Genomic DNA, 25,718 nt, shown 5'->3' on the forward strand with positions numbered 1-25,718 from the left:
TATAGCCTGCCTATCAGGCAAAAAAGATTATTCTAACGGAAACACTGATACCGTGATATATACCGTTACCGTCTATGCTTCAAATTATACCGTGATATACATTTTAGACCATACCGTCCACCCCTACTACATATGTTGATCGTTGCGATCGATGTGAAATCATTGTTGGATCAAAGTAGGATTGATGTCATGACCTTTACTAGGAGGTATCCCAAAAAGAATATTACAATTGTCTGATCGCGATTTCCAGTATTGATGTCCATCGGGTCCCCGACATGAACTGGCACAAAATATGCATGAAGTGTGCTGAACGCGTTTCAAAGTGCTCGAATGCAGCGATTAACTTGCCTGAGTCCAAATTATCTGCCCGGACTATATATAATTTAACACACAGTGTGAAATAAGGTTTCAAAGGGTGGGCAATACTCCAACCTAGCAGGATTCGGCCGACATTGCACTCTCAGCGTTTCAGAATGAGTCCCAATGATACACGAGGTCCGTGAGACTGTATAGAATAAAAAAATCGAATAAAAGAAAAAACTATGAAAATGATCGAAAACCCGACTATACTCTGTTTCTGGCGCTCAACGCATGGCGAGATAACCTGACTATAGTCGTAGTTGGCCGTGAATGAGTTAACGAGATATCCTTTTTTTATTATTATTATTATCCTAAACAGTCCCAAGGACCTTCCTGGCACATCTGATTAAGTTAGAATTGAAATGACGGGGGCGGTCAGGTGGCGTAGCTGAGATTGCGCTCGTCACCAATGCAAGAGGCTGCGGTCTCGACTCCCGGAGTCAGCATTGCCTCTGGCTTGGGCTGATCGCTATACTAACCCGTTTGGCTGGGTTAGGGGGAGGGAAGTCACGGGTGGGGATCTGCCGTTGTGGACAGCGTCTACAGGTCAGGTCTGGGCGCTTGCTCAGCGGCGGCAGAGTTGAGAGCTCCCCTGACTACAGCAGATCTACAGATCGGCAATGACGATCGCCTAGAGCGAACTATTTGATATTATTATGAAGAGGAAAAGGACAAACGGTGACGATCCATCCATAACATAAGGTGCGTTTTCACCAGACTATGTTGGATTCTAGTATTTTCAAACAGGCTGTTTGGATGTATGTTCCTGGATGTAACGTTAGCCTGGCGTTGCTAACAGACCAACTAACATTATATTTATTGATCCTGTTCTGACCTAAGACACTTGGAAGTTGGAACAAGAGTGGACAGGGTTTTGGTGGACCTGCTGACAAAAAGTAACGTCTATTTTACCGAACCCCATCATAAAACATGCCTCTGTAATTATCCCAGTGTCGTAAAACCGACATATAGTCGTGTTTACCTTTGACCTGGAAATAATATAGGTTTCAGGCGAGCAGCCGGCACGAAATTACGCATGCTGCACAAAACATGTCATAACTCGCTTTCCAGAAAAACTAGACTGGATTATTTTGAAACAGGAAAATGTTTTGCATCGGATAGCGAACGAACGAAGGCATGTAGAAATAAACGTTTTTTCCCCTGTTGGAGTATAAATAGTGCCTGTCAAATGAGCCATACTATTGTCTCCATAGCTATAATATAGAATACACGATGGGTCTGCAAACATTGTGAAATAAAAAAATTAAGCTGGCTCCAGGGAGTAAAGATGGAAAAACAGCGTGGCAGTCAAAGAGTTAATGTTAGTGAAACTAAATTAATGCTGCTTTCTGGAGCCAGAAATATGATGGTGTACACATATCTACCAAGTGGTTCTAGCATTGCTCATTTCTGTATGTATACTTGACGTGACTGTAAATGAGGGAAACCTAAATTAAATATATTTGTGTGTGTGTTAGGGCTGAGGCCAAACGTTCGGACCTTCGTTTGTTACGTTGGCATTCGAATTCTAAATCAACGTTCGAATTTTTTATAATTCTTTTTATTTTATTTTTTTTTAATGGGGTTTTTCTTCACAGTTGCAGATCAAGATTAGACTACACTAATATAAAAAAAAAAAAAACTGATGAGTTATATTAATTAAAGAAAGTTGATTTCATAAAAAAAATACTCATTTAATCAGATTAATCACTTTATTCAAATTGAGGATTTAGTTCGAGGATATTTATAAAAAAGAAATGTAAAGATTTATTTAGATTTTTTTTTGAAATTCTTTTTGAATAAAAAACGAAGGTTTGAACGTCCGTTCGAAAAACCTTGACGAAGTTCGAATCCCAAAAACAGGCTTTGGGGACAGCCCTAGTGTGCCTGTGTGTGTGTATGTGTGTGTGTGTGTATGTGTGTGTGTGTGCGTCTCACCCTGTGCTTGCGTTTCTCCTTCATGATGTCCTTGGTGTCCTGCAGCATCTTCTCCTTCCACAGCTCAAAGAAGTAGGAGGGGTCCGTGTAGAACTTCAATGCCTCCTTCTCATCGTCCCTGCAGACAACAACCACACGCCAGTTAGACAGGTGCTGCTTGTGTGTCTGAATGGGTCGTGTTCACAAGCTGGTGGTTAGGGGCCTTCAGATGGCCCACATCTCCAAGAGAAAAGGCTAAACAGTTAGCAAGGCATCGCTCTACATCTGCCATTATTAGTAGCCGCTCTATTTGGAGACGGCGTTGCTTTTTGTAGCCATGGAGTATATATAGTTTTACGGTAATGCTATTGTATCTGTTAACCCACATTTGAAACATCCTCTGTGTTAATACTGTATGTGTACGATGGTTGCTGCACGGTCACAAACGTAACTGAATGACTCCCAATGAGCTGACTGCACTGTTAGTGTTTGTCCTTAACACTTTGAGTGCCAGCCACGCGTTTTGTCGTTAGTTCATGCCGACCGTTGAGTGCCGCCAACGCTATATAGCGTTTGTTTGTCGTATTTCTTTTTATTGGCGATTTGAATTCATATTTCATCAATCGAGCCTCAGGTTAGTGTTGCAGACTCTCTCTGAGCTCAATTGGGAAGATACCGCCCCCTATCGTCTCTCCCTGTGTAACTGCACCCCATTACTTTACTTTTCCGTCAGGCCAACTGAAGAATGACAACGTTTTTGTGTATGCCAGAATATTCCAGTGAATGCCGATTATCACAGAATCTTTATATTTTCCTTGAAAACGAGGGCTTTTCAAAATGCTATAAAACGGAAATGAAGCGATTAAAAAACAATCCGTTTCGACAATGTTGACTGCAAACAAGTCATTGATAAGCGACGGGCAGATTAGACACATAGCCATAATTTAAGACCAAGATTATGCGTTCACAACGCTATCATTGAAGTGGGACATAAATAAAGCATGTCTATTACTTTCTGTTGTGAAGGATCAGATTAAACCGAATATATATATTTATTTATGGATATATATTTAATAGTATTTGTATATCGTTTGATATCCCTTGTATATTCTTTGTACATATACACTGAATATCCCTTTAGTCTACTACAGCCCATAATAGTTCATTCTCTCATTGGACAAGAACCTGGCGCCAGCAGACAGGCCCCTTGAGTCAAGTTCAATAGTGCCGACGAACATGTCCCAACTAGCCCCGGTTCCGCGTAGGAATACGGCTACCGAAATACGAATGGTACTATTTGTTCACCGTGCATATAAATAGGGCGCAAGTAAAGTAGAACTTTCTTTTAGTCCATTAGTCCTTTACCCTCCAACCTAGTAACAGACGTGAAGCCTCACCCACGACCCACGTGTGGTGCAGTATGGCCTATTTTGGCCCCAGAATAGGCATTGAGACCTCGTGTAAATTCATAGCTGAATTGTCATAGTTTGGCACTGTACCGTCGAGTGGGACGTATTTCTATTAAGTAATAATAGTCTATTATGTATGGTGCATCGTGCGGTATCGAGTTCTAAAGTGAGCAGCACCCCCATCGTTCCTCGCGTTATCTAGAGTCTTAACCAGGCTGGGCAGACCACACGTGGTGCTTTCATCCGAGGAGTTCTGGGCGAGGACGAGTGGACCTGCACATTGGATTACCTACCCGGACGACTGCTGAGCCTATACGGCATGGAATATCTATTTGCTTTGGGTGCTTTGATTTGTGGAGCGGATAACAGCCAACGCCAGTGAGTGTTGGAATTACCCCAGAGAGGAGCCCAGGTGAGACGGCGCTCAACCCAGACCGAGGCCGCCTCGCTTCTCCTTCGTTGTGGACCTACAGCTACCGTCTACAAGAGGGCCCAAGTGTATTCATCTGTGGATCAAGATCCTGCGGGCACTGTTTTCTGTACCTGAATTCTCCCCAGGAATCGTTGGCCAGATGGGATGCAGCTGACGGCTCTCCAAACCCCCCCCCCCCCTTACTGACTTACAACCAGCAGGACCCCTTTAGTATCCCGCTATAATCCTTAAGTACCATCGCTATAGTTTCCCTAAAGAACCAGGTTGTATACTTGCTTCCTGCGTAACCAGAGATTGGACATTCAGTGTTGATTTGCCTACGAATACTCATTTGCCTTACAAGTGCATTCAAATCATAAATGTAATTAAGTGAATGTTGTATATAGGCCTGCCGCGATAAGCAATAAATCGATTAATTGCTGCGATAATTAAAATGAATGCAATGATTTTGACGGGCGCGATTAATTGCTATTTGCGCGTTTGTTTTAATGAGGCGGAACCAGTGCCGCTTGTCAGTCACTGTCCGTGTTGGGAGGCGGGCCGCTGACGTTACTAGAGTACAGCACGGGAGCTCCGTGGGGCAACGCCACAGCTTAACTACATTTCTCAATAGTGTTGCTCCTTTTAACCAAGTAGCATTATTTGTAGTGTAACGTTAGCTATTTTTAGACCCAAGTAGTTACTCGCTACTGCCCGGAGAAACTGGACTGCTAAATAAAGATGAAAGATAGAGCGTTGATTCTCATTCCATGCTAACAACATTAGCTAAATAACTAACAAACGAAATACAACGTATAGCATAGCTACAAGTACAACACAGAATAACGTTAATACAATTACATGCATCATTGTTTACAATGAACGGGTGGGGCTAGTCAAAGGACTGGACACGGGGACAAGTTAAACATGAATTAATTTATTATAACACTCCGGTAGTTTCGAGTCGTGCTGCAGTGCTTACGCACCACAGCTATTCTATTATATACTGCTTTGACGCTTCCTCCTCATCGTTGATTGCCTGTAGTAGCTGCATCTAACGTTAGTAGCTAACGTTAAAACTAACCTAAAGTTAGTTGTTCACCAACAATCTCAACATTTGTTATTAGCTCAAAAACAACCGGACGAGACAAGTTGTCGGCTCATATGTTCTGCTTAGGATAATCACAACAATACTTCCGGTCCGGTCGGTGGGCTTCAAAATAAAAGTCTAAAACCGGAAAAGACGGAGCGGTGGGCTTCAAAATAAAAGTTTTGGGAAATAAATTTCTCAAAAAAAATTCTCTAACCGGTCGCAATAATATCGCTTATCGCGATATTTTCGGGGGCAATTAATCGCCCAGCAAAATGTGTTATCGTGGCAGGCCTAGTTGTATATACCTTTTGCTATATTAAACCTTCGACTGTTATATTTGTGTGGACCTGGTTTCATATGTGGGAAAGTGTTCATCATACTTAGATATCGTGTACTGGATGGCCAGAAGTTAAAGTACATCAAGCGGTAGTGGTTTAATGATACCATACTTATCAATACAGTCAGGGAATTGTACCCCTCAGTTACACTTTCTATTACAGGTTCAAAACTGTCAGGTATTAAACTGTGTGGGTATCAAACAAGAGACTGTTGGGCTTTAAAACTGTAGGACTCAGGCCTAGAACTGCACCCTGAGAGAGGGAGGTTTGCCCTGAGAGGGAGGTTCGAAGAAGGGTCAAAGTGGGTATCAAACAGGAGGGAATACTGTCAAGTTTTAAACTGTGGATACCAAACAGAGAAGGTAAAGAAGACTTTGAACTGTTGGAACAGTAATCCAGAACTATTTTATTGCACTGTAAAAAAAATATATATATATTTTATCCATTATATTCTACTATTTTATTGCACTGCACTATTTTACTCTGTCTATTTTATCTTACTCTTTTTATCATTGTCTATTTAAAACTGAATCAAACCATAAACTAGGTGGCCTGTTGGGATGTTAGATCCTAATGTGAAAAACTGATTTTATGTCTGCACTGTATGTGCTCATTTTATGCCTGTCTTTTTTCTGTTGTGAAGCACTTTGAGCTGCAGTTTCTGTATGAAAGGTGCTATTGTGGAATAAAGTAATAAAATAAAATAAATAAATAAAAAATTATACAGTGTAAATAAAGTGTATTATTATTATTTAAAATGTCTGTGTGCGTGTGTGTGTGTATACGTTTGAATTTATATTGCATGTTGTGTTTTTTTATACAGGAGAGATATATATGCAGTAAAGTTCATTCGAGGTACCCAATACTGGCAAGTGAAGAAACACCCCACAAGAAATGCATTTTATTTGATGTTTCACCAAAGAGGCCTCAAAGAGCTCAGAAGATAATGTAGAAATGTATTTAAATGTATTGCAGGAGAGTGAGATTATATTCTCCCTTTTTATTTGTAACCTTTATTTACCCAGGGTAAGTCCACCGAGCGCGATGTCCTGACTCAAGCGTCAGAATGAATTGAAGTGGACAGCCATTTTGGATAATCACGCTGTATTTTTACCGGTACACACATTACAAAAACCTTTCTCAAACACTTATTTACAGTGGGATTTTTATAAAATTTGGACCTGTACTACATACCGCTGTGTTTTCCAGCTCCTACCTCTATGCTGGAACTTAAAAACAGGCATCTGGCAACCACTAAACAGAGTACACACAACTTTTAGTTCAGTGTTACCTCTGTTACTCTATTTCATTAGCACTCAAAGTGTTTTTTCTTTATTGTGTTAGCAACTTCAGAATGTTACCTTTCAAGAGACCAGACTCATGCATACATAAGTATAAAGTATAAAGCTAAGCTTTGCAAAAAAGGTATGCAGTCGTCAAAAATGGCTCCCCACGTTCTCCCTGCTCCCCAAGTTCGCCCTGCTCCCCACGTTCTCCCTGCTCCTCTGCTCTCCACGCTCCCCACGTTCTCCCTGCTCCCCACGTTCTCCCTGCTCCTCTGCTCTCCACGCTCCCCACGTTCTCCCTGCTCCCCAAGTTCGCCCTGCTCCCCACGTTCTCCCTGCTCCCCAAGTTCGCCCTGCTCCCCACGTTCTCCCTGCTCCTCTGCTCTCCACGCTCTCCCTGCCCCCCTTCGACAGCCCCAGGTCTGTTCACAGCCGCAGGCGGCCCCGATTCACACCGAGGACAGATTCACGCAGACTGCCATCTTTCCAAAGGGTCCGATCTGCTGAGTGGGGGTGCACCCCACTGTTCACACGTTCCCAGAGTGATTATTTTTCTATAGACACATTCATTCAAACGAGCACAACCGATATAAACGCTGTGAGAAGGATATAAAGGTCGAGTTAATACCGAGTGTCGATTTGGAGGCAACTTGAGTATAGAATGAATACACAAAGAAAGTGCTGTGTGATTTCATGAGATGGGCCCTAATCAGCTTTTAGACAGCTGTCGTCACTGCAGACACTCGCTGGTCATCCTGCCATCGCTTGGAAATACAATTAGAGAGAGAGAGAGAGAGAAGAGAGAGGAAGGGAGAGGGAGAGTGAGGGAGAGAAGAGAGAGGGAGGGAGAGAGAGAAGAGATAGTAGAGAGAAGAGAGCGAGAGGAGAGGGATAGAGAGAGAGTGGGAGATAGAGAGAGTGAGAGAGAGAAAAGAGAGTGAGGGAGGGAGAGAAGAGAGAGGGAGAGAGAGAAAGAAAAGAGAGAGAGAAAAAAGAAAGAGAGAGAGAGAGTGGGGGAGAGAGAGAAGAGAGAAGAGATGGAGAGAAGAAAGAGAGCGAGAGAAAGAAAGAGATAGAGAGAAAGAGAGTGAGAGAGGGAGAGGGAAGAGAAAGCGTGAGAGAAATGGAGCGAGAAAGAAAGAGCAAGAGAGAGAAGAGAGAGGGAAAGAGAGCGAGAGAAAGAAAGAGAGCGAGAGAGAATAGAGGGAGAAAAGAAAGAGAAAAAAAGAGAGATGGAGAGCGATAAAGAAAGAGCGAGTGAGAGAAGAAGAGAGGGAGAGAGGGAAAGAGATGGAGAGAGTGAGGGAGAGGGAGAGAGAAGAGAGAAAGAAAGAGAGATGGAGCGAGAAAGAAAGAGCGAGGGATGGAGAGCGAGAAAGAAAAAGCGAGAGAGAGAAAGAGAGCAATAGAAAGAAAGAGAGATGGAGAGTGAGAGAAAGATAAAGAAATAGAGCGAGAGAAAGAGAGAGAGAAAGAGTGAGAGAGAGAAAGAGCGAGAGAGGGAAAGAAGGGAGAGAGAAGAGAGAGAGGGAAAGAAGGAAGAGAAGAGAGAGAGGGAGAGAGATGGAGAGGGGCATCAAGATGAACAGTGTGCATAATTAAGATGCTAACTGGCCAGTGGGTTATTATAGTGAAGCCCCTCTAGCCTCCCTGTCTGGAAGCCTCTGCTGTGTCGTCTCCACAGGGACATATAAATAAATTAAATTACTTGTAATGGAAACACTGCATGCTCTTTATATACATTACGAGTGTTTAATAATGTAGGCGCAGGCCAAAGTATTCGCATATCGAGGGGGGGGGGAAGCGAGATCCGATCACTGGAGTGGTCACTGGAGACACACACGTTCTGATGCAGGGTGTGAACTCACGTCCATCTCCGCTGCATCTGAACACAATCTGGGTATAAAATACAGGTCTGAACAGGGCCACTCACACACACAGGGTTCCCACAGACGTTGCAAAATGAAATTCAAGGACTTGTAAGTACTTTTCCAAGCACTATTTTTCATTTTAAAAAGGGCATTTTAAAAGGATACAATTCACTTGTATTATGCAGTTTAAATATAAAAAAGAAACGATCAGATCCAATATTCATGGCTTAAAAAACAATTTCCGACAAAATAAATAAATTATTTCTTGATTCAGAACTATTTTATCATGGATGAACAAAACGTTCAATGCGAATGGTTGATTTGAATTTCAAGGACGTTTTAAGCACCTTGTTAAAATAATGGGCTGTTTTCAAGGCATTGACTTTTTTTTGTAAAAAAATCAAGCACTTTAAGCACTTCAAGGAACTTGTGCGAATCCTGCACAGTGTGTGTGTGTGTGAGTGTGTGTGTGTGTGTGTGTGTGTGTGTGTGTGTGTGTGTGTGTGTGTGTGTGTGTGTGTGTGTGTGTGTGTGTGTGTGTGTGTGTGTGTGTGTGTGTGTGTGTGTGTGTGTGTGTGTGTGTGTGTGTGTGTGTGTGTGTGTGTGTGTGTGTGTGTGTGTATTCTAGAGGTTGGCTGTAGCACAGCCTGGAGGAAGCCCTTTTTAACCAAGTTGCTGAAATATCAGCAGCTCAAGCTGAACATCTCTCACAACTAGGCTACAACAAGTGTCAACTTTTAGTTTTCATTTTAGGCAGCCTGGGTCATGTTCACAAGCTGGTGGTTAGGGGCCTTCAGATGGCCCACATCTCCAAGAGAAAAGGCTAAACAGTTAGCAAGGTATCGCTCTATATCTGCCATTATTAGTAGCCGCTCTATTTGGAGACGACGTTGCTTTTTGTCCCCATATAGAGTAGATATAGTTTTACGTTAATGCTATTGTATCTGTTAACCCACATTTGAAACATCCTCTGTGTTAATACTGTATGTGTACGATGGTTGCTGCACGGTCACAAACGTAACTGAATGACTCCCAATGAGCTGACTGCACCGTTAGTGTTTATGTCCTTAACCCTTTCACTACCACACTACAGACGGTTAACCCTCTCACTACCACACTACAGACGGTAACCGAAAAAGGGTTAACCCTTTGTCGTGTGGCAGTGAAAGGGTTAACCGTCTGTATTGTCGCAGTGAAAGGGTTAACCCTTTGGTAGTGTGGTAGTGAAAGGATTAATGTACTTTGTATTTATGTGGACACTGGACATAAATAAAGCTATTTAAAGTGTGTTCAAAAGAAGATTATTAATCAATTTAAAAAAAATACTCTAACCCTAACTAACCTTACTGTCATGCACTTGTCCTAATAAACTAACCTACACTGTAGCACTCAACACTTTGATGGACATCGTTACTCAGCTGATAGAGTTGTGCCCTTCCTGATGTCTTGTTTTACAAAACTTGTAAGTCGCTTTGGATAAAAGCCTCAGCTAAATGACTAAATGTAAATGTTCCTACCGGTACTGGCTGAGGTTGTTGAGTGGGGGAGGCCCATCGCAGGTCAGGTAGGTGTCATGTACAGGTAAAGGCAGTGAGCTCCTCTTGAACAGCTGCTGGTCCTGGGTCAGATTACTGCGGAAGGCCTTCCTGGTGGTGATGGCCTGCAGGGAGACTGGCAGAGGGAGAGAAGGATGTTAGCTTCCGGCTTACGCTGCAACTAATCCATCAGTTGTTCATGAACCGAACCCTTACCTTAACACTACCCTTATAGGGGCTGCTACCTTATCATTTCATTGAGCTCTTATTAACATAACACAAGGATTCAATGTCCCCGATGACATCACTGGGGGGGGGCATATTTAAGCACATTTACTCTAAATAACTTGTGTGCAAAACAGTTTTTGGGTGTGTGAGATTATGTGCAAAATAAATCGGCATTGTTTTTTTTGGTCAAATGCCCCTTTAAAAACTTAGCGGAAACCTTACGCCTAATATCCACCTCAAAGCAGGGTGGATTATTTTCCTTTTTGGTTGTCGACTTTCAAAGACTATTTTTGACCTTTTGACTGGTAGAGAGATCCACTGGATCATTCCAACATTCACCAGGACACTTTTTCCATTTTTACCAGCCAAACCGATTCAGGATGAAAAAATAATATTCATTTAGCACCAAAACTAATAAACGCCAATGTCAACACACATTTTTTATTCTTTATACAGAGCACAAGCCTAAATAAATGTTGCGACAAAAGGTGGGAAATTCTCTCTCTCTCTCTCTCTCTGGTGTGTCGTTGCTGTAGATTGTTACACTCTTGTTTCACAGTTCTTTTAGTTGCTTCAACAGGTTTCGGCTTCCTGTCTAAACGGCTGACGGAGTGTGTGGCTGGTGTGTGAGCCACACATCAGGCTGGACTGGAGGAAGTCACTTTAACACACGGCACGCTGTCTTCCTGTCGTCATTAGGAGCAGCCTCCGCTCATTGGCTGTCATTGTTTCGTTTTTTTTAAGGTCTGGATTGTTGATGTTGGCGAGAGATAAGACCACTACTAAAGCGTAGTAAAGAGAGAAAACAAGCCATACTGTGTTTATATTAGGGATGTCCGATATTATCGGCCTACCGATATTATCAGCATCAAAATGTGATATCGGAAAATATCTGTATCGGTTTTCAATTTTTTTTTAGCATTTATTTAACCTTTATTTACCCAGGCAAGCAAGTAAGAACAAATTATTATTTTATTTATTGTCAAAGTATGCATAATGTTGTGTTAATTACACAACAAGATATATGTAATGTTAATTACCTGAAATTATTCAGTTTTTGGGGTTGGGGGGGGGGGGGGGACCCTGCATATATCGGTATCGGAAATTAAGAGTTGGACAATATCGGTATAAAAGCCAAAATATCGAGCATCCCTAGTTTATATATATATATATATATATAAGGCCTGTCCCCGACTAAGGATTTGTATAGTCGACTTTGAGTGGCCGAAATGTGCAGATCCCCCTGAATGCAAAAAAATTATAATAATTAAATTTATTTTTCTTTGGGGGGAGGGGGATCATTCCATTTGGGCTGTGGCCGTGGGGGTGCTTAATGTCTGAAGAAGTCGACTGAAGGCTTCGAATCTTGTCCTCTGCGAAAGCATGCAATTGGTCCACTGATGGATACATCTTGATATTTGTCTAGTGCAGGGGTGGCCAACCCGCGGCTCGCGAGCCGCATGCGGCTCTTTGCCCGTCAATGTGCGGCTCTTCCATCCATAAAAAAATAATAATAATAAAATATTAAATATTTTTCTTAATTTTTTTTATGTTATAAGGACGTAGAATAAACATTTAAAAAAAATGTAATGGTCCATTTGCATGTTCTTGGTATCTGAATCTAGGGACATAATATGGATCAGTGTCAGAAAAATATTGTGTCTGTTACTAGGCTTGAGTAAATTGTAATGAACCAAAGGAGAATATCAATTCTATTTAAAAAACAATTATCTTTGACTGAATAACACCAAAATTTACCAGACCTGAAAAATCTAAGCAAATGAATAAAGGGAAGATGATTAAACAGAAGGTTTTGTAGATACAGTACTGAATTCTGCCATCTTTTTTATAATGTAAATTTCTCCACCATTTTTCATCGTATTGCAACACCGTTTTTTACAAGACGTTCACAGAAAGGTAGAGAAACTAACTGTGTTCTGTTTTATGACAATAACGTTCAGGTTTGTGGGAGATAATCCCAAAAAATAAGAGAAATAAAAAAGTAAATCCAGAAGTAAGGTAAGCTGGGTAAGGTAGTTTTTCGAAATTCGAAAGCCCTGAGTCTCTTCCTTCAAAAGACTACACTCACTTTTGGCTGTGCCACTTCCTCCTGTCAATATGCGCCGGTTTCCGACTCAATGCCCTGAGATTTCTATAATCTTATATTTCACTAATAACAGTTAAAATAATTGGTAAACAAACGTAATGCTGAAAATATACACTTTTACTGTATATCTCGGGATTAAGAGGTTAACCCTGTGAGGCCCAAATTAAAAAGACATTAGCAACTTCAGAGGCCAGAGGGTGGGACATATAAACACATTTACTATCAAATAGCATTGTGAGGCTGAACAACAGGACCAATTGATTTAAATGGCTAAAAGTGATTTTGTAATTTTAACAACCGTGGGTCTCACAGGGTACTTTTAACCCTGTGAGGCCCAAATAAAAAAGACATTAGCAACTTCAGAGGCCAGAGGGTGAGACCTATAAACACATGATTGGGTGCAGTGACTGAAAAAAAAGGTTGAGAAACGCTGGTATATGGTGTGGCTCTTTGTGATACCACAGTCATTTTTGTGGCTCTTAGTCTCTGACTGGTTGGCCACCCCTGGTCTAGTGTGTGAAATCCTCTTTCAGTGCCTCTTTGCCCATTTTCTTAGGCAGTTAGCCTCACTGGTATGCGCGCCATTAGCGTTAGCCACGCTTCTAGGCCTCTTTGCTTTTGGAAAGAATGATACAAAAAAATATATATATAATTTTTTTTTTTTTTTTTTTTGCATTCGACTAAGAGGTTGGCAGTTGACTACGGCTCCTTTCGATCGATTAGTCGACTATTCAAGGTCAGCCCTAATATATATATATATATTTGAACGTTTATTTTAGCACAAATGACACATTCAAGAGTTCTACTGTATACATTGTGTTCAGTACAGACTCTACAGACATCAGACTGACGCCACTGATTTCAGGTGTGGAGACTTTGCTCTACGTTTTTCTTGTCCTCAGGCTACTGGATTCTACTGGTAACATTTCCATTGGCTGAGCAGGTTGATTGACGTTTAGGTGTACCAATTAAATAATTTTTATAAACTGGTCAACACGGCTTTATGTTTTGAGCAGTGTTGACCAGTTTATAAAAAATATATTAAAACATTTTATTAGCAACGCCGAGCTTTCAAACCCTAGCGTTTGTCTGTCCGAAACCCTTGTGCAACTGCGAGTACCTTTGAAATGTCTCTGCGATACTTGTACGACGAGTGTTTTGATAGAGAAAAGCGAGACAGAGTTAATTATGGGATTTTTCTATGAAGGTATAAGGGACGGTGTATTCACTCGGTGCATCACAGTCCCCAAAGGGGCTAGCAATTGGTCCACTGATGGGATACATCTTGATATTTGTCTAGTGTGTGAAATCCTCTTTCAGTGCCTCTGTGCCCGTTTCCTTAGGCAGTTAGCCTCACTGGTATGCATGCCATTAGCATTAGCCACGCGCCGGTATATATATTTTTTTTTGCATTAGACTAAGAGGTTGGCAGTCGACTACGGCCCCTTTCGATCGATTAGTCGACTATTCCAGGTCAGCCCTAATATACTCTATATGTCTGTGTGTGTGTGTGTGTGTGTGTGTGTGTGCGTGCGTGCGTGCATGCGAGCGTGTGTGTGTGTGTGTGCATGCTCACCCTCCTCCTCTTTGGGGTCGAGCTGGGTGACTTTGACCTGCAGACGGTCCACTCTCTCTCCCAGAGTGTTGACCCTGATAGCGAACGCTTTAGCCTGGACAAACAGCTCCCCAAACATGTCCTCTGCATACTTACCTACACACACACACACAAATACACACACACACACACAATACGTTCAGAATACAAATGCACACATGTTTTATTGTTTTTAAGTGTGTGTGATACACCACTAATTGTCTGTAAATGAAAATAAACAGACTTAAAAAAGAAGAAGAAAAAATAATACAAAATATACATTTCAAAATATCATTCTCACATGTGTTTGTTTATGTGACATACGGGAACATTACATAGACTTACATGCATTCTGTAACTAACCCTAAACTTATCCCTAACCTAATCATAACCATAGCCTAACCTAATCATAACCTAATCATAACCATAACCTAATGTGTTATGGGGACACCCAAATGTGTCCCCATAATGTTGTTGGTACCCATTGCATGAGTGTTGTAAACAGTAGGGTTGGGCATCGTTTGGATCTGAACGATTCCGGTTCCGATTCTCCGTTTTGATTCCTGTTCTAAACGATTCTCGATTCAGATTCTTTGAGGTGCAGGTCAAAACAGGTCCCAGCTTATTTCGCAGGAGATTTTAAATTTTTTTGTGAAAATTCTTAATTTTTTTTCATACTATTCACATTGTCAGTCGACTAGATACAGTTTTATTTGGTTGCTGTACTGTAACTAGGGTATTAATTAACAATTTTTTAAGAATCGAAATTAAGAATCGAAATGCAAATATGTTACTTCCGGTTCCAGAACCGGAAGTTAGGAACCGGCTCCTATTAGAACCGGTTCTCGGTGCCCAACCCTAGTAAACAGGTCATTGTCCCCTGTTATGGTTAGGGTTAGGTTATGGTTATGATTAGGGATATGTTTAGCGTTACAGAATGCATGCAAGTCTATGTAATGTCCCCATATGTCACATAAACAAACAAACACACACACGCACGCACACACACTCACACACACACACACACACACACTCACTGAGGCTCCCCAGCTGGCGGATGATGTTGGCCAGGCTGATGTTGGTGACACACTCCAGCTCGCTGCGGATGGTGGGCGGCAGTGTCTGGCGACACACATACCGCGGCTCGATGTTCCGCGTCACCAGGGGCATGGTCGGGGCGTGGCGGACGGGGCACAGCCCTGTTGTTGTGGGGGGGGGGGTTTGATTAACATTGTTACTCAGCTGATAAGAGTTGTACCCTTCCTGCTGACTCGTCACTGCTCTGTTGTTCTATTAAGTGTTATGAGCGATGCTCCGTTGTAAATGTTATTGTATATTTTTTATTGAACCATTTTATCACACTTTTTACTCCGTCTGTTCTATTTTATAATTTTTAGTATTGCCTATTTTTAAACTGAATCAAACTGCATTTTTTTTTTACTCTCGTCTATTCTATTTTATTACTGAATGAAACCGTAAACAGAGGCCTATTGGGATGCTAGATCCTAATGTGAAGAACTGTGATTTACCTTAACTTGCTTGCTACCTCTCTATCTTTTTTTATGCTCGCTTATGCCTGTATTTATCTTACTGCTGTGAAGCACTTTGAACTGCAATTTCTGTATGAAAAGTGCTATACAAATAAAGTTATTATTATTATTGTTATTGTCGTACAAAACTTGTAAGTCGCTTTGGATAAAAGCGTTCAGCTAAATTACTAAATGTAAATGGAGGCATACATGAGTCCAATAGTATAGTGTGGGAGATGAGACCCCCTTCCCCCTCCCTTTGATGATCTCCCTCTACCCATCTTTCCTTCCTACCCCCATCCCTTCCTACCCCCCTTCCCATAATATGTCCCCAAAGATGCCACACCCCTATGTTCGTGTATTCCTGTGGCCCCACCCACCCCTTCCAGTTTTGTATAAAGATGTCCCAAGATCCAGTGGGGGGGGGTCTCTATTCCCTGGTGTCCTAGCTGCGTGTTGCTTCTTCCCAATCCAACAGTGCAAAAATGCGGAAGCATTCGTCACCGCACGCCACTACGGTAAAGCGCCTTTCTTTTCAGGCCCGCTTAGACAAATGCTATGGCATTTCCGCGTACATTGCAACGAATCACTTGAAACCTCGGCTGGCTGTCTATTGCCATTCTCTAAGTCAAACTCTAACCTTAACCAGCTCCTTAACAGCGCCTAAACTTAACCCTTCTAACCTTAAGCAACTCCGAAACAATGCCTAACCTTAACCAACTCCGAAACAATGCCTAAACTTAACCGGCGAAATGAACGCACGTTAAAAAATATTGCCATTATCTAAGTCAAACTCTAACCTTAACCAGCTCCTTAACAGCGCCTAAACTTAACCCTTCTAACCTTAAGCAACTCCGAAACAATGCCTAACCTTAACCAACTCCGAAACAATGCCTAAACTTAACCGGCGAAATGAAACGGCGAAAGAATGCCGAATGCACGTTAAAAAAAATTAAATAAAAAGAAATTGAAGGGAATCGAACTCGCCAGCAACGAGCCGTAGGATCCACAGCCATGCAGTCTTGCCAATTGAGCTATATTTCTGGATACTGAATAAGGGGCGGTTACTGGGATATAATGAGCTCCGCTCGTGTCGAACCAAGGCGGGATCTCATGCGCATGCGCGGGCACCTCGCGAGCACGCCGGCGCACGCACCTGAGCGAGCACGCCGCCGCACGCACCTGGGCGCTGGGCGAAGGAAAATGAAAGGCGCATTACCGCACGTCACTACGGTACCTGCGGTGACGAATGCGGAAGCATTTTTGCACTGTTGGATTGGGAAGAAGCAACAGGCGTCCTAGCTAGCCACCTCGTTGAAAGTCATCCAGCCTGACTCTTACTATTTTGTATTGATACTTTGATTGAGTTAATAAATCTTATTAACCAGGTCTCTTTGGACTGAGTAAGTTATTAGCTTCGGCTATATTTTCCACCACAATAGTATTAGTGGTCAGCCAGGCACAGAGAATCTTACAGGACCCTTCTCATATTCTATATCCTGAATACCAAGTTCTTCCCTCAGGGAGACGGTTCAGTTCAGTTCAGTTCAGTTCAGAGTTTTTATTTGCCATATGGAATCATACAATCAGAGTTTCTTCATTACACAATCATAAATATCATTCCATGGACAAAAGGAGCAGGAAGAAGAATAAATCTTATAGTTACCTGCCCCTTAAATCTTATAGTTACCTGCCCCTTCTTCAGAGCAAGTAGAAACAAGAGCGACCGCAATAAGCTCTCCTTCCTACATCCATCGCTCTCCTAAATAAATTGTCTAGAACAGGGGTTCTCAAACTTTTTTATACCACGACCCCATTAAATGTTCGATTTTTTTTGGCGACCCCACACTTAACACTTTGATTGCCAGCGTGGCGTGTACTATTTATCGTTGGATGCCACGACCCACTTCAATGATAGTGCTCTAAACTAGAGCTGCCGCGATTACCGCATTACCGCGGTATCGCTGTTACATCACGGCCACCGCAGAGTAGGCTGAATACCGCGTCACCGCTGTTTTTTATAATAATAATAATAAATTACCCTCCTCTCGTTGGGCTTGCGGCTCTGCAGATATACCCTACTCCTCTATCGAGGTTCCAAGCGACCCTATTGGGTACCAGAAAAGTCACGTGAAACATTGCAGACCACTGATTGGTCAGAAGAGAGACGCGTCACACGTTGTAGCGTCATGCAGTGTGTTACCACCAATCGGCAAGCGCGTATTAGTTTTTTACGTCCTGAATGTCAGCTCATCACAACACGGCTAATAACGTTAGCTTTAACTCTCCGCCGGAGTGGACTACCATCGCTCGTCAGGAGTACTAAACGAGACATAATGATTTTACTGTCTGCAACGAATGTTATAATAAAAGCCCTTCGTTCTATACACTTGTCTGATTGAAAACTTTATTAACAGACCGCAGAATGGGACAACTCAGCACGCTCTGAGCAAAGAAAGGAACTGAGATATGAATAGAGTATTGCTTGCTTTGCTATGGTCCGGTAAATACGCTGATGTTATTGAACGTATAACTATATAATGTCAATGCCACAAAACGAATGCCTTTATTATAAAGTAGTAACTTTATAGTAATAATAATAAGAAAGGGTCGGGGGGGTTAGGGGTAACCACCCCTGCCCGCGACACCGAGTGAACTGCGCACGACCAGAGGGGAAACTTCGAATCCGTGTTTCACTTTCAATAACTAATGCGTGCTTGCCGAATCCCAAACAATATTCATGCTGCAAAGTCATCCTCTAAAGATAGACATTTAGACTAGAGGCAGGCTATATGCTATAAAGAGTAGACTACTACTAAAAAAAAATGCATTCAAACTTTTTTTTTTTTTTTTTTTTTTGTGCGTGCAGTAATAACCGCGGCGGTAGAAAATATTTAGCAAATTTGTGCGGTAAGGAAATAATCAATACCGCGGCAGCTCTACTCTAAACGCATAATCTCGGTCTTAAATTATGGCTATGTGTCAAGTGTCAACATTGTCGAAACGGATTGTTTTTTTATCGGTTCATTTTCGTTTTATAGCATTTTGAAAAGCCCTTATTTTCAAGGAAAATATAAAGATTACGTGATAAAATACATTTACTGGAATATTCTAGAATACACAAAAACTTTGTAATTTTTCAGCCTATTTATGAATAGTTTTCAAATAAACGCTAGATTATTAGATTATCGATAGTATATGTGTACGTATGCACGCTATAGATGCAAGCTGAAAAATCGATTCTCTTATTTCCTCATCAGCGATCACAGCCAAACAGCCACATCACACATAGGGGACACGCTGTTATCTCAGCGAATACAGCTCCGATTACCCCAAGACTGGTAACATAGATTCCTTACCTTAGATCAGATGTTCTCCAAAAAGATTATTCCAATTCCTGATCGCCATTCCAAATATCGATCACGCTTATTGATTGATTATTGGCTGCTGTAAATATATATTCCAGGCTGATTTCCGTCCCGCGATCAGATCCCTCTTGAGCAGACTGCTCGCCAGCACAAGGAGCCAGTTGGCTCCACCTCTACAGATCTACAGACTCCAGGTCAGTCTAAGCGACTGACCTGCAGTTACACAGGGATAGACGATAGGGGGCGCTTTTTTCCAATCTGAGCTCCTGTAGGGGCTGGTGTACCAACGGGAGACTCGGTTGATGAAATATGAATTCAGATCGCTAATAAAAAAATAAAACGATAATAATCGTCGTCGGCACTCAGTGGGGGGGCTAATAAAACGAGATATGTCGTCCGTGGCACTGTATCGCGTAATTTCAATGTGGAATTAAGGAATATTAAAAAAAAAAGCACACGTTGTTGAACTTGATCATGCATATTTATTAGAACATTTAATAACAGCACTATGTTATTAATACACATTTATAAAACAAGGCATATTTAGCCAAAATATGTTGCCAGAACATTAAAAAAAATATTGATTTTTAAAGTTTTTTATTTACAAGTAGTTTGAGAACCGCTGGTCTGGAACACGGTAACACTTGAGGTTTTGTTCTATTCCTTTGAGGTGCCACTTGGGTTGTCACCTCCTTCTTGTCCAAATCTTGTTGCAATATAATTAGGGCATGGTGCAACACTGAGGGCAAGGTGCAATCTAAAGGGAAAGGTGCAATATGAAGCTTTTGAAATGAGTTTACCTACTTTTTTTTTTTTTTTTTTTTTTTTACATTCAAAGCTTCTATTGACATTTTCGAATGAAGCTTCAAATGTCTGACGTCATATTTTATGACGTAATCATTTTTAAGAAATTAAAAATAAATCCTCAAACTAAATCCTCAATTTGAATAAAGTGATGAAATTAGTCTTTTTTAATTTTTTATTAAATCAACTTTCTTTAATGAATATAACTCGTCAGTTTCGTCAACATAAATAATCCAATAAGGGCACGGTTGGTACGAAAGTGATGGTGACGTCTTGATGGGAGAGCAGAGCGCCAAGCGGATGCAGACAGGCTACATACTAGTACATCATTTATGATAAATGTTTTATTTATTTTAAATGTTTATGACGAGTCATATACTATAATAGTATAATATTAGTGTAGCCTAATCTTTATCTGCAACTGTGAAGAAAAACCCCATTGGTTTAAACAGAATGAATACACAGATGGAATATTTTTTAATTTTTTAATTTCAAATGTTGATTTTTCGAACGTCACCGTTATGAATGAAGCTTAGAACCTTCGTTGGAACTATTCGGTACAGTACAGCCCTACTCTATGCATTGTCATATTTGTCTGATGTCCTTTTTACTAACTGTATGAATGATTGTATAATATATATTTTTTTCTTTTTTGTTTACACCGTTATCGGGGACAATAAAGTTTATTCCTTTACTTTAGATACTGAAGTACATTTAATTGCAAAATACATCTCTACTTTTACTTAAGTAGAATTTGAATGGAGGACATTTACCAGAGTACTCATTTATTATAGTATTCCTAGTTTTACTTTTAAAGGAACTGTGTACTTCTTCCACCACCGCTGTTCCGCTGCGACCGCTTCACAAGACCCAGTAATAAAAGACACCAATTTATTACAGTTCCATTTATCTCTCTTATATCGACACACATAGAAACCACTGTTTCCCTTGACATGGAAGGAAAATGGGCATTACAGTTGTTTTCCCCCATGCTGGATGAGTCGTTTCCTGAAAGATTATCTATTATCTCACAGTCACATCTCAAAAAGAGGCCCTTCTACATGTTTACATGTGGGGTAAAATTTTTTTTTTTAACTTTATTTTTTAGCGTTTATCGCTTTTTCTGGTCAAGCATGACCGACAGAAACAGGTTGAAATGGGATGTAGAGCAGGGGAAGACATTCTGAGAAATGACGGCGGGTCCGGGAATCGAACTCGTGTCCCCCAGATCCGTGACGAGCACGGTTTTCCCCGACGCAGAAATAGCGCCGAGATATGCGGTGAGCTACGGGAGCTCCCCCTGTGGGGTAAATCTTTACACGCGTGTCGATTACGTCAACTAGCCAAGCCTAATCAATTAGTTGATAAAGCCCTGTGTGTGTATTTCACTCAGAGGTGAATAAACTGAGCTCAAAGTGTAGGTGAGAGAGAGAGAGAGAGAGAGAGAGAGAGAGAGACATATTTTGAATAGAGGACGTTTATATTTAATAAAGGTTTATTACCTTACAAACATGTGCTCCAGTATTCTTCCACTTTGGATCAAGTCTCTCTGAAGACTGCCCTACTCTACTGACAGAGATCACATCCCCAACACAGACAGACATCGCCAACACAGACAGACATCACACAGTGACATCACATCCCCAACACAGACATCACATCCCCAACACAGACAGACATCACATCACATCCCCAACACAGACTGAGATCACATCCCCAACACAGACTCTACTGACAGAGATCACATCCCCAACAGGCTCTACTGACAGAGATCACATCCCCAACAGGCTCTACTGACAGAGATCACATCCCCAACACAGACTCTACAGACAGAGATCACATCCCCAACACAGACTCTACTGACAGAGAGCACATCCCCAACACAGACTCTACTGACAGACATCCCCAACACAGACTCTACTGACAGACATCCCCAACACAGACTCTACTGACAGAGATCACATCCCCAACACAGACATCACATCACATCCCCAACACAGACATCACATCACATCCCCAACACAGACATCACATCACATCCCCAACACAGACTGAGATCACATCCCCAACACAGACTCTACTGACAGAGATCACATCCCCAACACAGACTCTACAGACAGAGATCACATCCCCAACACAGACTCTACTGACAGACATCACATCCCCAACACAGACTCTACTGACAGAGATCACATCCCCAACACAGACTCTACAGACAGAGATCACATCCCCAACACAGACTCTACAGACAGAGATCACATCCCCAACACAGACTCTACTGACAGAGATCACATCCCCAACACTGACTCTACAGACAGAGATCACATCCCCAACAGTGACTCTACAGACAGAGATCACATCCCCAACACAGACAGACATCACATCCCCAACACAGACAGACATCACATCCCCAACACAGACAGACATCACATCCCCAACACAGACAGACATCCCCAACACAGACAGACATCACATCCCCAACACAGAGATCACATCCCCAACACAGAGATCACATCCCCAACACAGACTGACATCATCACATCCCCAACACAGAGATCACATCCCCAACACAGACTGACATCACATCCCCAACACAGACTGACATCACATCCCCAACACAGAGATCACATCCCCAACACAGACTGACATCACATCCCCAACACAGAGATCACATCCCCAACACAGACTGACATCACATCCCCAACACAGACTGACATCACATCCCCAACACAGAGATCACATCCCCAACACAGACTGACATCATCCCCAACACAGACTGACATCACATCCCCAACACAGAGATCACATCCCCAACACAGACTGACATCACATCCCCAACACAGAGATCACATCCCCAACACAGACTGCCTCTCATCACGTGACCCGCCTCATACACATTGATATAAATAAGCACAGACAGCCTGTCTGGTCTAAAGCAGAAGCAGAACTAAAAGGCTACCCTTCTCCTCTCAGACTCCATTATGCTGTGTGTCAAGAGAACAAAGCACTGTGCTACTAAGTAGGCTGTAGGCTATATGTATTATTATTATTATTATTATTATTATTATTATTATTATTATTATTATTATTATTATTATTATTATTAGCCTAGTGAGTGAGTGTATGTCCCCCATTAATGATCCCTGTGTTTGGTTCATCATACCATGGTATTGAAGAACAGAATTGGTACAATGACTTACTATGGGGGCAGCAGTACCATGGTTAATTATTTATACAATGACCACCACCAGTAGTACCATGGGGGGAAACTGACACTACCATTCTCTCCACGACCAGATGGGGTCTGCTTTGAGGGGGGGGGGGAGAAACAGGACAACTCCCTTATATCTGCCAGACAGAGCTGCTGCTTGACAGAGAGAGACGGCACTGATTGCAGGCCCTCGCTGCCACCATGGGCATGGGGGCAACTTGACAGCGAGCATGCTGCTGTACTAGTGTAGCTTACTGTAAGTATACTGTAAGTTGTGGTCTCTGGCTAATTACAAGTGTTTAACGTCTAGTGAGGTCATACTGCTGGCCTCTACTAGTAGGGGTTGCTTGTACTTTGTCTCCCCCGCATCATCATCATGACACAAAGTAGCATTCAAATCGCCACGTTACATTAGATCAAAGAATGTCCCCTGGTTCAAAATGGAAATGGTTAAAAAAAAAATCCTGTTGGACGAAGCAGCTGCCAATCAACCATATCGTCCTAGCAACATTTGGTTGAATTACATTTTTTTTATTTTATTAAATGTTGTTTTGAGAGTCAAGAAATAATAATAATAATAATAATAATAACACAAAGCCACCTACGACATTTAGGGTTTTAGAGAATTGTTGACATTATTATTAAACGACAGGGTTGTTTTCTCGGCCTCGTCAGAGCAGGAAGTAAGTTGAAAGCGCCCCTCATTATAATGTCCGAGAGAACAGAGAACAGAGAACAGGCATCATCATAATAAACACATACTTGTCTTTTTTCTCTTCGCTAAATGACACAGATTAAACGTAGCCGGCCCGTTGTACTTACCGTCGAAACTGCCGACTGGTGTTTATATATCAAAGCGGCCCACTTGTTGTCTTGGTTCTATAAAGATTTCAGCAACACAGTCGGTAAGAAGCGCTGTACAGTCTATGCGGGAGGGACGGAGTGGAACGTATGTCCCGGATTTCCCAACTTCCAATTGGTCGAGACGCTGCGGTTCTTCGAGGCCATTGGCTCGCGCGCCTGTCAATCCGCCCACGGTGAGACACAGGATGTGGACGTTTTAACGTAAAAAGCGCAACTCCACCCCAAACATCTGTCCGTCATTTGCGTAGCGGAGGGCGGAGCGCATTCCAGTCAGTCTGCGCACCGAGCGAGTTGGAACGCGTCCCGTGGAATGACGAGCATTTATTATTATGCCATTAATAAGCTCTTGTTATTATATATATATATATATATATAGAATGAACGCTTTGTGAGATCAATAACCCTATTGTGATCCTCCCTATATATGCACGAGCTGAATCTTTCCACATAAACATTATTTAATTACCCTAATAATCAGATAACAAACGGTTGTATGATGCAGGGTATCAGTATCCTTTCTGCGTGATAATTGTTTTTTATTGCACATCAAATAATGTATTGTACATAATAATGTACATAGATAATTGTCTTCGATAGATATGCACATTACAGTTAAAAAACAATACAAGAAAACGTGTGTTACTGTTTGCCCAGACACAATCCAATTGATGTAAAATACAACAGGTGGAATATAAAATAATACAATAGAATATAATAGAACATTGTTTTAGAATATAATTATAGAAGGCGATAGGCATAGGTACAACATTAGTGTGTCTGGCTGGCACGGTGTTACCCACGGTGTGACCGAAACCGTTGGACCTCTGACGCGACAACGAGGAGGGGGGGGGGGGGATAAACCGGTCTGAATCATCATAATACTGAACCGGTAAAGCGGCCTGGCTGATGTGTGTGTGTTCTCACTTCTCAGTGACCGAGTCCTTATTTGGAAAAATGTGATTGTGTTGTCAGTCACTGTTGTGTGTAGCACGAGTGCATAGTAGTTCCCTATAAAATCAGCAGTTTATTTAATGTCCACAAGAGGGCAGCAACAGCTAAATAAACCGGACTTTCAGTACAGGTTGTGTGTGTGTGTTTAAGTTTAAGTTTATTTGGATCCCCATTAGCCACATTATTATTATTATTATTATTATTATTATTATTATTATTATTATTATTATTATTATTATTATTATTATTATTATTATTATTATTATTATTATTATTATTATTATTATTATTATTATTATTATTATTATTATTATATTATTCTTCCTGGGGTCCATAACACATAAAATACAGTTACATACTTTGTGTGTGTGACTGTGTGTGGGGGGGGGAGGGGTGCTAGAATGCAGTGGTTCTCAAACCTTTGGGGTCATGACCCCTAAAAACAGAGGAGTGCTTGTTTGTGCCCCCCCCCCCCCCCCCCCCTTCATAATCAAGCGCAGACATAATGGTTGAGTTTGACACTAAATAATTCTCCAATTTGTGTGTCAGACAGACTGCCCAGCACCACCGGGGTCCTGCTCCGCAGGGGGCAGTCCTCTCCCCCTTCCCCTTTAGACTCTACACAACAACGACTTCCACTATCGGTCAGAGTCCTGCCGCCTTCAGAGGTTTTCTGATGACTCAGCGATGGTGGGATGTATTAAGGACGGTGATGAGGAGGAATACCGGGCACTGGTGGTGGACTTCGTCACATGGTGCGAAAAGAACCACCTTCAGCTCGATGTGACGAAGACCAGGGAGCTGGCTGTGGATCTGGGGAGGAGGAGGAGTACACCTGTGA

General features: G+C 41.8%; 1 protein-coding gene across 1 annotated transcript in view; it reads right to left on the reverse strand.

Annotated features, from left to right (window-relative positions):
- The window catches only part of wasf2 (WASP family member 2), a 51,390-nt gene extending 27,386 nt beyond the window's left edge, over positions 1-24,004 (reverse strand). The window contains exons 1-5 of the mRNA XM_084339129.1: positions 23,885-24,004; positions 15,188-15,349; positions 14,133-14,267; positions 10,204-10,357; positions 2,299-2,416 (exon numbers count right to left, since the gene is read on the reverse strand). Of these exons, the coding sequence (XP_084195255.1) occupies positions 2,299-2,416; positions 10,204-10,357; positions 14,133-14,267; positions 15,188-15,320 (540 nt within the window). The 5' untranslated portion in view covers positions 15,321-15,349; positions 23,885-24,004. The remainder of the gene's footprint in view (positions 1-2,298; positions 2,417-10,203; positions 10,358-14,132; positions 14,268-15,187; positions 15,350-23,884) is intronic.
- Between the last annotated feature and the right edge of the window lie 1,714 nt (positions 24,005-25,718).

This window comes from Notolepis coatsorum (assembly GCF_963971535.1).
Source record: "Notolepis coatsorum genome assembly, contig: SCAFFOLD_1257, whole genome shotgun sequence".
NCBI classification, from domain to species: domain Eukaryota; kingdom Metazoa; phylum Chordata; class Actinopteri; order Aulopiformes; family Paralepididae; genus Notolepis; species Notolepis coatsorum.